Raw genomic sequence first — 13,751 nt, forward strand, 5'->3', positions numbered from 1 at the left:
CCAGCTGTCTGTGTGAAAGGAAGAACAGAGTGTAATTCTTTTATCCCCTCACAGACTTCTAAGAACAGATAAATGCTCTTAACACCTTTCTTAAGGCGCTCCTATCACTCATCGTACACAGGGCCATAAAACTAAATGCATTAGGAAAGATCAGAGACCTCTTGGTGAATGAGTCTTCCCCAGCTATAAGCTTACAGTAGAACTGATAGCAGTCCTCAGTCTAATAACCAATGGTGACTGTTATTAGGGGATGTCCATGATGTGATTAACATTAACAGGGCTGGGCTGGAACAATCACATTAACAGCTGCTGGGAAGCCGAGCTGTCAGAGACACTTCGCTAATAATGACATGTAAAGTGCAGGAAGGCAACCGTGGTGCTCACATTAGGAGTAAACATAACTAACAGCAGAAAGGTGAGACCTCAACTAAATGCTTTCAAATGGCACACACTGTAAGGCTGGCTCAAAATGTGAACAACTCAACATAAAAAAATTGACAGCTAGTTGGTGGTTAGTTTTATTAGTGGGAAACAGGTGAAAACCACACTTACTGTTTTTCCTGTGAGACATTTAGTTTACATGTACATGAAGCATTTTTGGATTTTATTCAGGAAAATTCCACTTACCTAAGATCTGTGACTTACTGTAATAGTTTTGGCCAATATATGTAATAGACCAGGGGTCTGTTGCCATGGTGTCAGTCAGTTAGCTGTGGGCTACAACTTGAGCCCTGTTTTTTTAGTCTATATAAATTTAGTCTATATACATTTTGGCAAATTGGCACCATCAAAGGTATGCTGAATTAGCTATTAGCAGTTCCTATTTGCAGTGTACCCATGGATGTACAGACAACTATTACTGGATTACTTTGATACTGAAGAAAACTTAACTTCTCAGGCAAGTTCTGGAGTTATAAGAAGCATGCGTCTTTTTCTCTATAATTTCTCATTTATGGATGTTTATTTGCGATGGACATCAGACATCATGATATCCTCGGTAAGTGTAAGTCACACAGAACTTAAAAATATGTGTATCATGTCATGGCCATTAAAGGTTTTTGCCACAGTAATCTGTGTCTATTATGACTCTCTATTGCATTGTAGAGCTACTTTCAACCTGCAGGTCTGCCAGGGGCGTGGCTAGAGAAATATGCATGGGGCGGCAAGAGGGTGGAACTTTAAGGGGTGGCAGAAATATATATATATATATATATATATATATATATATATATATATATATATATATATGCTGATTTAATCGGAAACAATCACATATATCAACATTTGCTTGGGAAAGCCCCCAAATGAAGATATTTTACCTCAAAAACATTACATTATTGTGGCAGTTCAAAGAACTGAACAGAAATATCTAACAGGTGGCATTAGAAATCAAAAAATTGTTTCATTTTCAAATCTTCAGACATTTTTCCAAATACATTTCTTTTTTCATTTCATTCACATAGCGTAAATTGTTAAATTATATGCGTTAAATTTGACAGCCTTAATATATACAATTACAATATATTTCAACCTCCGGCATGCCCCTCAATGTTTCCCAGCAGATGTCAGAAATACAATTCAGAGATAAGTAATTATGTCAATTGGCTCCTAGGTAGAGACCTACATATAAAGACGATATTAACCAATTGTGTCACTTATACTCTGTGAAGCCACACATTTAGTGTTGGCAACGATCCAAGATATCCAGTAATGCTGATTAATCGGCCAAAGTCCTTTTCACTGAGCTTCAATTTGAAAATGTGGTGAAAGTGCAAACTCTTTAGTCTGGCACACTCAGTTAATTTTCAATTTCCAAGGGGCATTATCAAATGGGCGCAGACCAAAATGCCTCTGGAAGCAATTGGAAAGACCTACAACCAGTCAGAGCAACGAAATGTGTGACATAGTGCTGACAAAAAATGCAAGCTGGGGCTGAGTATTTGGTCCATTTTTAAGCAGGAAAAAAATGGCGCCCTGGCATTCCCTGCTTCCTGGCTTGACTAATCTTAACAGTATGATCTGACCATAATGGACCCAGCAGACACAATGTCTGACGAACTGTTAGAGCTAATTAGTGACCTGGAGTGCCTTGGGGATATGTGGAGAAAGGCGGTTGGCGATTATCATAGAGAAGCAATCTGTGCCCTGGCCCATGGGAAATTGTCCTCTCAGCCTTGGCTGAGGGACTCTGTTGTCCTTGCCGCCGGCCTCCGGCACATGTTCACATACTGTTGTCAAAACTGTTAAATTTACATTCCAAACCTAACATAACTAAAAGAATAAAACATATTTAAAATGCATAAACTCCTAATTGGGACACTGAGCGCCTATTTTTATTCCTTGATGACCTCTATGAAAGACTTGTGCCAGGTGAGGAAAGTCATGGTTTTGGGTTTGTGTTATTTCCTGTTTCAGTTTTGTATTGTTCTACCTCATGTGTCTTGTTTAGTTTTACTTCCTGTCTTTTGATTGCCTTTCCCACCAGTTCTGATTGTTTGCCCTGCCCTAATTAGTTTCACCTATGTCTAGTTATCCTGCCCTCACATGTGTATATAGTCTCTGTGATTCCTTTATTCTTTGTCAGTTCGTCTTGGTTTCGTTGCCTTGCATACTAGGCCTTTTTCCCCAGTATTTCTCGTGTTTGGACTTCCTACCTCGGTTTTTGGACAATCTGCCTGTTATTTGGACTTTCGATTTTTGCCTGCTCCCTGTTGGATTTATTTGCCTGTTTCTGACTGTTTTCTGGCTTTGACCTGTAATTGAATCAATGGTTAATGCTACATAAATAAACAAAATATATTTTTACAAAGACAACAGTGACACTAATTGTAATGCTACCTGTTGTTGGTGATTTTTATGATCAATATATAATGAGTGACAAAGTGTTACTATTGGCAGACAAATGTTGTCAGCGTTTGGGTACACATTAGTGCATTTTGGATGTGAGATGAACTGTTGTGCTGAGCTGCATGTTGGTAAAGAGAACTGTGTGAAGAGTTTTGAAAAAGTTAACTCGTATAGAGAAATGTGACTTAGTAATTGTATAAAACTGTAAAAGACAAGGTTTAAAGCTTATATTTGATGGTAACATTGGACTGTGTTTTAAACTGTTCATTCTATCAACTTTACACTTGGCGGGTGTATTTCAGGAGACCCAATGGAGTGCAGTGTTGAAATTGGTACAATTTGGTCAAATGGTACGGGACATTATTAGTATTGCGTTACAACCACCAGAAGTACACATTGTGTAGTGCATTGAGAGGGGACCCCTATTAACTGCTACACCCAAACGGCATGCTGGGTACAGCTTGCTCTCGCTTGCTTCAGTTCATTCAACAACAGATGAAGAAAGAGGGACCAGAGCTGTTACATTGTATCACCATCTTGTAAGTATGCCATTTTGTTTCGCTAAACTCAAACATTTCAAGCATCAGCAATATAACTTTCAGAATGAATGTTTTTGCCCCGTAAAAAAAAGCCTGGTGCCAAATAGCTAGCTGTTAGCAATGACAGCAGCCAGTTGATAATCTCATGTGCACTATTAAGTTAAATGCTATTTTTGTTTGAAATGCCCATCCCTAATTGTGTTCTGGGCATCACCATTCACTAGCCCTGACTCTGCTGAATCTGGGAATGACACAAAAAAACAGCCAAAAAAGGCTAGACTTTCGTAATGAACACTTTTGTGCACGGAAATAGCCTGGTCCCAAATAACTAGCTGTTAGCCATAGATATATACAGTAGATGCTGCATTCCGGCTTGTGAGATGCATCTCTGCCACCGCATTCTTGCAGTGGTGTTTTGACCCGTTCAAACAGTACAAAATGTCAGACTTTTGTGCTGCTTTTGGATGTTCTAACGAAAGAAATGCCAAAACCAAGCAGCAGGGAATAACATTTCACAGATGAAGTTGTTTTACAATGTTTTACTGTTACAAACGTGTAGAATTTACTAATGTCAGGTAAAGGGAAAAAAAGATTAACATTTTTATTAAAGTAATATAAAGTGATCATCATCAATTTTTTTATACATTTATATGAGATTAGAGCTAAATTTGTATTGGTCATCTCTCGTCTAACTATAAGGGAAGGAGTCTGTCTGTATCTATGTATGTCTGTCCTTAGATCTTCTCAACAACCATTCATCCAATCGACTTTACACTTGGTGGGTGTATTGCTGAGGATTCAAGGAAGTGCAGTGTCGAGTGTGAAGTAGTTTGGATGAGCGGTTCTCAAGAAAGCTGAGAAACATCGCCCTGCAGAGTCAGAGAGCCCTTGCAGTTATAGACACAGCAGTTTGTTCTAGACGTACGCATATGTGAGTTTAAACGACAGTTGGTGACTACGTTATTCCCAGAGCCATCTCTCAACTGCTGGTTTTATGAGGCGTCAATTGATTTGAGTTTCAATGTTAACGTTTTGATAACCCTAGACAGTGGTTAACTTAATGTTATTCAGCTAAAGTTAACTAGCTAACTTAAAGCCTATCATTTGTAACGCCCTGGAAACCAGCTATAACTTGGGGTAGCTGGCTAGATTCAGCATGAATTCAGGAATTGTATCAATAGTAATGATAAAGCGTAAGATTTAATTCATTCACTGTTATGTCTGGATGAAAAACTTCTTAGAGTTAGATTTCAATGGTGGGGCATTTCTTTCAGCATCTCCCACAAATGCTGATAAGTCTATAATCCATTTTTTGTATTGTATTTTGACATTTTTAATACATAAAATTATTGTACTTTTTTTTCATGTGTGTAGTGTGTCTTTGGCCTACATTCAGTCAATTAAATTTAATTTAACAAAGAAACAGAAATAACAATAATGATTATTATTATTATTATTATTATTATTATTATTATTATTATTAATAATAATTTAGATGTGGCTCATGTTTTGGGAACACCTCAATAAACTGGTCTGGTCTAAAACTGGTGGCATATTGTAATATTACTGTGTTTTAATCATTTTAAAAAGGAAAAAAAAACTAGATCTGGAACTGCTGCGTCTAGAACCTCTGGAGCTCTCCAGCTCTGCAGGTCAATGATATTGAGAAAGCTGCAAGCAGCAATACTGGGGACCAGTATCAGCCCGTTCCGAACAGGCATGTTTTGAACGGACACGGCACTAGTAAAAACTACTGATAGTGCTGTACATTTAGTATTGGGAGGTCTATGCTGCTCTCTGCTCGACAATACTGAAATGCAGTTTTTTTCTGTGTTGTGATTTGATTTTAATGTGGCATGGAAAATTTAGGGCCTTTCCATTTTGGTTAAAAAGTATTAGGATTACGTACCACAGCGACAGCCTCCGAGGCTAGGAGCTCCTCTGCTGACATCACAGTGTAGTACGCCACGTTGGTCAGCACATAGCAGAAAGTCACAATCGCCATGGAGATACAGATAGCTAATGGCACAGTCCTGAGGGCAGGAGGGATAATAACAGAAACAGTACAGTGTCATTCACTTGTGTGTCTCACTTAACTTCATTTCACCTTTATTATCACCTCTCCTTTACTTTACTTTACTTTACTTTGGAAATAAAAACAGTGGGAAGGGAGTTAACAGATTTCAGGAGGATATACCGTACATTGTCAAATAAAAGCTGCTATTGAAATAACAGCGGCCAGCACAAACAAGTAAAGGCTGGGAATTACGTGTACTATAATGTCTCACGTGGTAAATTCAGTATACTGTACATTTCCACAGCACTAATTCCATCAGTACAACAAAGTCTTGTCATATTCACCACTCTGAGCGCTCACTTTATTTTTTTAACACAAATACATTTTTCATTCACTAATTATTTTGCTGTTTTTGGATCACTGTTAAGCCACCATCAATGAAACTCAACACTTCCAGTATATTTTTAATTTTTCACAATAAAATCCTACTAGGAAAGGGAGAAATTACACCCACTGAGCTGCTGCAAAACGTTTAACGTGAAATATATGTGTAGGACGTACTGAATTTCATTAGAGCTAGATCCAAAGATCCAACAAGGGCAAAATGGAGGCGAATGGAAATAGTGAATAAAAACAGTATTTCTGATAGAGAACAGAAACTAAGAGCAGCAGCATGGTGAATATGACATGTCTTTGTTGCTGTACTGATGGAATTAATGCTTACATTATACTGAATTTATCAAGTCAACAGGTAAACATGGAGGAAATGTTGAGGTTGTATTAAATAGCTATAGAATAATGACACCATCCGCATTTAGATTCCCTATAAGGATAGCTTTCACCGTGCTATTTTGTCTGCTACCGGGCAGGATTTTTCCTGGAAAAATTTATGCTCGATTTATGGCATAAAGTGCGCCGTCAACCATTGTGCAACCAAAAGAGGAAACGGATAGGTTTTCCCCAAGAATGTATAATAAATACTGGATACAGCACCACCACTCAGCTTTGCTTCCAATTTTTTGCAGTGGCCACTGACTTCTGGAAGCTCGGAGTAAGCAGGGAAGTCTTTGTGTTTGTTTAAAATGCTAGCACATGAACTTTGGAACACCGGGAGGAGGAAGTTTCCTGGCCAGGGGCGGGGGACCCAGCGAGGGATGCTGTTGGGGAGAGGGGCTGGAATGAGCACCAGAACAGGAGCCGGGCAGGCAGGCAACGGAACACATTCAGAATCATTACCACAGCTCGCTTTGTGCTCCTTGTAAAATTTGTATATTTTAAAGGCTCATTATTATGGTTTTGTTTTTCTCTATAATGTAGCACAGTGTTAACAATGTTACTTATAACATTCTTTCTCAGCCCTGGAACTCAAACAATTTTCTGATGCCCCAAAATATTAAATAATTAATATAATGTTATAAACATTTGACGACTAGTCGACAAATGGCTTGAACTAACAACTACTAGTTGACTAGGAAAATCATGGACACACATGATGTAGACTAAAGGAAGGCACATGGAGCAGGAGTTTTAAAGTCCCTCTCCACCGTGTGTGGTTATGTTTAAGGCCAAATTAAGGTGTATGTGTGTGATCTGTCTAGGATAATAATGCCAAGTTAAAAGAGTTAGCACCATTTTGTAAATATCAATTGATGTCTCACACATGATATAATTTGAGATTTGTTTTAAAATGTCAACTGTGCACATAGCAAAAAAACACCACAATGGGGCTGAACATTAACAAATGTACACTACCAGTCAAAGACGGTGTAGTCCCTCATTCGTCCAGGAGTGTTCCATCATAGCAAAGGTTTCAGTCGTAGTCATCTGGACACTGTTTTCAGAATCAAGACGTTTTAGCTCTTAGACCATTTTCACAATTAAGAATGACTTCCGGATGGGAGCCGAAACGTCTTGATTCTGAAAACAGTGTCCAGATGACTACGACTGAAACCTTTGTTACGATGAAACTACCAGTCAAAGTTTGGGTACATCTGCTTGATACCTGGTTATTCATTGGAGCTTAGCCTCTCCAGAAGCGCTGTAGCGATGGTGTCGACGGTTGTGTTCTGGATGGTAATGAACTCGAAAAACCACTGTTGTGGATGTTGGATGTTACTGTTGGCGTCGATGTAGCATAGCACAAGCACCAGCTGGCAGTGGGTGGAAATGTTAGTCATCACATCTGCTTGAATGGCGATAAAATCAGCACTCTTTACGTCCTCCAGAATGTAATCTTTTAGCACTGGCAGCACGCAGTCCAACAGCTCGTTTTGTACAGTCTTTGACGTGCCTTTAAAAATGGTACATTAGCTGTTTTAGATGCTCCTCCAGCACACTGTTTAAGGAGGCAACAAAATCCACCAATCCCCTGAAAATTCGAGGGTTGTCCGAGGAGTCAGTCTCGTCATGCACTCGCAAGTGCAAGAACTCAAAAGCCCCACAAAACTAAACACAATCAATAATTTTGGATCAAATGTTCCTGTTTTTATCCACCTCCTCACTGTGTTTCCTCACCGTAATCCTCCGTCTAGCTGCGTAGCGATGTTTACTCTGCCTAATATTACAAATGACCTTCTAATTGCATTGACCATCACATCCTATTACAGAGACTGCAGCATTTAATTGCCATTAAATTAACCACACTAAGCTGGTTTAAATCCTATCTGTCAGATCCATCTCAGTTTGGATGCTCCATGCAATGAAGATGAATCCTCCAAGCACGCCAAAGTTAGTAATGGAGTTCTGCAAGGTTTTGTGCTTGGACCAATTCTATTCACCTCATATATGGTTCCTTTAGGCAATATTATTAGGAAACACTCCATGAACTTTCATTGTTATGCAGATGAAACCCAATTATATCTACGGATCAAGCCAGATGAAACAAAGTTAGCTAAACTTCAAGCATGCCTTAAAACGTGGATGACCTGCAGATTTCTGACAAAACTGAAGTTACTGTACTTGGTCCCAAACACCTCCAAGACACGTTATTTAAAGATATAGTTACTCTAGATGACATAGTTCTGGGCTCCAGCACTACCGTAAGTAAACTTGGAGTTATCTTTGTTCAGGATTTGTCCTTTAACTCCCACATAAAACAAACTTCAAGGACTGCCTTTTTTCACCTATGTAACATTGCAAAAATCCGGCACATCCTGTCTCAAAATGATGCCAATAAACTAGTGCATGCATTTGTTACTTCTAGGCTGGACTATTGCAATTCCTTATTATCAGGCTTCCCGAATAAGTCCCTTAAGACTCTCCAGTTGATCCAGAATGCTGTGGCACGTGTACTGACAAGAACTAGGAAAAGAGATCATATTTCTCCAATATTAGCTTCTCTGCACTGGCTCCCTATAAAATCCAGAATAGAATTTAAAATGTTTCTCCTCACCTACAAAGCTCTTAATGGTCTGACACCATCGTATCTTAAAGATCTTATAATACCTTATTATCCAACTAGACCACTGCGCTCTCAGAATACAGGGTTACTTGTGGTTCCTAGAGTCTCCAAAAGTAGAATGGGAGCCAGAGCCTTCAGTTATCAAGCTCCTCTCCTGTGGAATCAGATCCCAGTTTGGGTTCGGGAAGCAGACACCATCTCCACATTTAAGAGTAGGCTTAAGACTTTCCTCTTTGATAAAGTTTATAGTTAGGGCTGGCTTGGGTGAGTCCTGAACCATCCCTTAGTTATGCTGCTATAGGCCTAGACTGCCGGGAGACTTCACATGATGCACCTCTTTCCTCTCTCCTTCTCTCCCTCTCCATCTGTATGCATTTTTATCCCATTACTGCATGATACTAACTCAACATCTTCTCTCTCCCGTAGTTTTGTGCTTTCTCGTTTCTCTCCTCTCTCCTTCTGTCGCTTTCAGCAGATATTTCTGCTTCCAGAGCTGCAGAGACTGCATCTGTGGTTGTGGGCCGCCCACCATTGAGTCTGGTTCTGTCCAAGGTTTCTGCCTCTTAAAGGAAGTTTTTTCTTGCCACTGTCACCAAATGCTTGCTCATGGTGGGATTTGTTGGGTCTCTGTAATTAATATTATAAAGAGTACGATCTAGTCCTGCTCTATAGGAAAAGAGCAATGAGATAACTTCTGTTATGAATTGGAACTATATAAATAAAATTGAATTGAATTGAATATATTACTGGGTGCGTTTCATATTTCAAACACACAAATATTGACAATTTGTTTTATAATAATAATAATAATAATAATAATAATAATAATTATTATTATTATTATTATTATAATGGGGATTTTGTGGCTCAAGGGCTCAGGGAAGGGCGTCGTCCTAGTGCCCTCTATTGGCCAGCCGCCACTGCCAAGTACACTGTTAAGCTATGTGTGCTCCCTGTTAGCAGGCGATTTTGTTGTGGATGGGCCAAGCTGGAAAGAATTGTGGTACTGATTTGGAAAAATCTTTGCTGTGCAGTGTCTACTTGTAGAGATCGGAGGAAGCCGGTCGCGGCATCTTTTGTTCTCCTTACAGAGTTAACAGTTCGGTGTTAACTTCCTTCATGCTCCTGTTAGCATGTGAAGTTAGCTGACAGGCTTTGTGTGGTAGCTGCTGGCGCAAACTAAACTTGGTTGCAGGAATCTCACACCAGCGCTTGCTGCAGTAGGAGAAAGAGATTGGTTCTTTGTTTCTGCTCCGAGCAGATTACACTACGGAGGCAGCTGCTGCAGTGAAAGAGAGGAGAAAGAGAGCGCTAACAAAGGGCAGCTGACCCTTTTATTGACCTGATGACATCACGGCTCATAGCTGAAAGCTGGGTCCATGGGCTGAGTCCATAGTTAGGTGTGAATACCAGGAGGATTGTGGGAGACTGAGTTCAATGGCTCAGTTTCATAACAAAAGTTCAGTTTAAGTCACACAAATGAACAAATTCATCTGTGGAGTCCCAGTGGTCCCACAGGTTCCTACTGAAGACTTAATCTTTAAAAACAGCTCACAAATATATAGTTTCGTTTTTTTATTTTTGAAGGCTCAGCACTTTACTAAAACAGCTGGTAGCAAATGCTTCTTAAACATGAGGAAATATTGCATTTATTGGGGACTATTTTCAGCGGTGGATTAATACACATTTGGTGCTCTAATGAGTATTTGGGGCAGCAGGACAGTGTATGTGGGACTGAGTCAGAATAAACTACAGTGTGTGTGTTCACGGTAATGAAGGAACATGTCACCCAGTGCAACAGGGTGGCTAAATAATGTGTTTTTAATCATCTTTGGACAACAATGGAGCTCTATGGCACAGAGGAATGAGGGAAAACAGGCTTTGGATATACACACAATACTTATTAGTATATTCAGTGTTGGTTTGTCTCTGCACATGGGATTTGTTGACAGTAGGAAACTCTCCTTTTAGCTCTGGTTTGGTCTCCACCAACTCCTGAGAAAACTATCTAGCTCTAGGTTCTAAATGCTCCACTATGTTTACCAGCTAGTCACTAATCGTGTCTGTCTGCTGTTTCTGAGCAGTGTACAATGGGTTTATCAGAGATGTTTCACTAAAAATAGCTGCCTACTGCTGCTGAAAACCAAGTTAATGAGAGCAGTGAGAGTGAACCAAACTGAAGAAAATATTTTAAAAGGTTTTAAATTCAGCAAATAGAGATTGTACAATACACATGGATTAAACTTACCGTTCAGGGTTATCTACCTCCTCTGTCACAAAGTTCAAATAGAACCTGCAAAAGGACACAGTTATTGTATTAATGGATGGTAAATCATCTGCAATGCATATGGAACTGAAGTGAAGACATACAAAATGATATGTAACAAAGTGAGACAATTTAAGATTATGTTTGATGACTGGCAATGTATGCATGTACTACACATACAGTATGTGTGTGTGTGTGTGTGTGTGTGTTTGTTTGTGTGTTTGAAGCCATACCTACCACCCAGCATATGCATACATCCCAGAGTAGAAGGCCAGTGGCATACCAGACAGCTTCACATTGTTTAGTTCAAAGGCATTCTCAAAGTTCCTGGTCTCTCCTGCAAACACACACACACACACACAAACAAGGACACACATTTCTTCTTGTTGATAGTTTGAAGCACTATAATTGCTCCTAAATGAAGAGGGATTGTTGCAGGAATGGAATGATCTGTGCAAATAGGTTGTATACAAGACCAGGAGCAGTCCTAGCCATAATAATAACAATAATAATAATAAGAGTAGGTTTAACAATAAAACAAAGGAGCAGTACTCTGCCTTATTAGCTTGGAGAAATTGATCCTTCTGTACAACACAGGTACTTGAGAGATTAAATCAGTCTCAAATGTAATCAGTGTTCTGTTTTATGCAGGAGCTCACATTTATGAACAAAAACTGTTCATATTAACATATCTAATAGGATAATAATGTTGTACTGAGTTGTTGAGAGCTATGAAATGTTTGTAAGGCTCACTGTGTGAAGACATGCAGAGGTGAACATAGATATTACCAGGGTCAGATTATTCAAATAGGGGGACCCTGGGGCAAAAATTAGACAAGGGGCCTCTGTTGGTATCCCATTTGTGGTAATTTAGTTAAACACAAATTTATTTAGGAATATGCACCATGTACATTTTCACAAGACAGGTAATAACCCAAGTCTCCTTAAACCCCTTATCATTTGAGTTCCTACTGTTTTTTTGTGGTACAAATTTATAATCAATCAAATGATCACAAACCAGCACAGTTGCTTTGCCCAGTTGGTAAGACAATAACATACAACACATATAAGTACAGTTATTAACATTATTCCTATTAAGTGTTATAAATGTAGTTTTATTAAGTTATGTTAGACAGAGCTTGCTGTTTTCATACTAAAATGAAATTGTGCAATTTGTGGTTTCTTCAGAACTCAGCAGGTATCAGAAGTACAGTTTTCGATAACCCGTACTTTCAATGTCAGAATTCATGCACACATTTATATTTTTTATACACGATACATGATAATGTATATAGGCATAATATAATGACATAATGTCAAAATGATTTAAAAATGGGACAGAAAAAGAAAATGTGCAAAAAATTTGCCTTTGTCTCACCACATTGTCTCCAGCAGTCTGATTTCATTGATGTGTTAATTTTAGAATGTACATTTGGAGTAATAAAAAATCTTGTATATAATTTCCATGCAAATTCCCTCCAATATTAAGAATTTGCTGTTTTATGAATTTCTCTGCAAACTTGCTTTCATTCTTCTTTGTTCAGCTGATCTCCTATTTCATGAATCCATTTTTGCAGAATGCTATTATTGGTGTCTCAGTGGCAGCTGGCCAATAGAGGGCGCTAGGGCACCATCCTCCTTAAGCCCTTGAGCCACAAAAAAAAAAAACATTAATAATAATAATAATAATATATTAAATAAATTCCCCTCCAAGGTTGAAGAACACAGGTAGTTAAAATAATCAACCAAATCATTGGTGTTGGAGGAATCAGGAAACACATTGCCAGGAGAATAAGAACAGTGTACAGAATTTTGAGGCACTATGCTCATTAAGGATGCGTATGTACTTAGAGCGGGATAAGACAGTACTAGCAGCCTGTAATTCACAGTTAAAAACAATGCATAGGTGATCAGATACAAACACGTCCCTGATTTCCACAGATGGAGTTTTCAGGCCCAGACTAAAGACTACGTCTAAAGTGTGGCCACAGGAATGAGTTTCAATGTTGAGTCGATGTGTACATATGCAAAGACAATGTCGGACTCCGTAGTTTTCTCTGGGCCCCTGCCAAACCTGACTAGTGATGACAGTTTATTCACGTCTTCATTCTACCGCTGGCTGTTGAGATGGTGTCCAGCAAACGATGTGAGTTTTGTAGATCATTGGCTGACTTTTTAGGGAAGACCTGGTCTGATTAGGAGAGATGCCATTCATCCCACTTTGGATGGAGCAGCTTTCATATCCAGAAATCTAGCCCAGTTTATTAGTGGACCTAAACCATGACATGAGTTGAGACCAGGAGGCAGAGTTGCAGTCTTACACGCTTCTCTGCATGTCCAGAGCAGTTACCCACCCAAAATTCTGTCTGTCCCCCAACCACTTAACTTAATAAAACCAAAAGTTAACAGAAGAGGAGTTATACATACACAACAAAATAGGAGAATTATCTGTGGACTCTTTAACATCAGATCTCTGTCATCTAAAGCTGTACTAGTGAACGAGTATCATATTGACTTATTTTGTCTTACTGAAACCTGGCTGGGTCACGAAGAATATGTTAGCCTAAATGAATCCGCTCTGCCCAGTCATATTAACACTCACATTCCTCGAGGCACCGGCCGAGGAGGTGGAGTTGCAGCCATCTTCGACTCAAGCCTATTAATCAACCCTAAACCTAAATT

General features: G+C 39.1%; 1 protein-coding gene across 1 annotated transcript in view; it reads right to left on the minus strand.

Annotated features, from left to right (window-relative positions):
* Positions 1 to 13,751, minus strand: part of slc7a11 (solute carrier family 7 member 11) — a 40,997-nt gene that overhangs the window by 10,917 nt on the left and 16,329 nt on the right. Inside the window, exons 5-7 of the mRNA XM_044205657.1 lie at positions 11,307 to 11,406; positions 11,052 to 11,096; positions 5,296 to 5,419 (exon numbers count right to left, since the gene is read on the minus strand). Of these exons, the coding sequence (XP_044061592.1) occupies positions 5,296 to 5,419; positions 11,052 to 11,096; positions 11,307 to 11,406 (269 nt within the window). The remainder of the gene's footprint in view (positions 1 to 5,295; positions 5,420 to 11,051; positions 11,097 to 11,306; positions 11,407 to 13,751) is intronic.

This window comes from Siniperca chuatsi, linkage group LG8, assembly GCF_020085105.1.
Source record: "Siniperca chuatsi isolate FFG_IHB_CAS linkage group LG8, ASM2008510v1, whole genome shotgun sequence".
NCBI lineage: Eukaryota > Metazoa > Chordata > Actinopteri > Centrarchiformes > Sinipercidae > Siniperca > Siniperca chuatsi.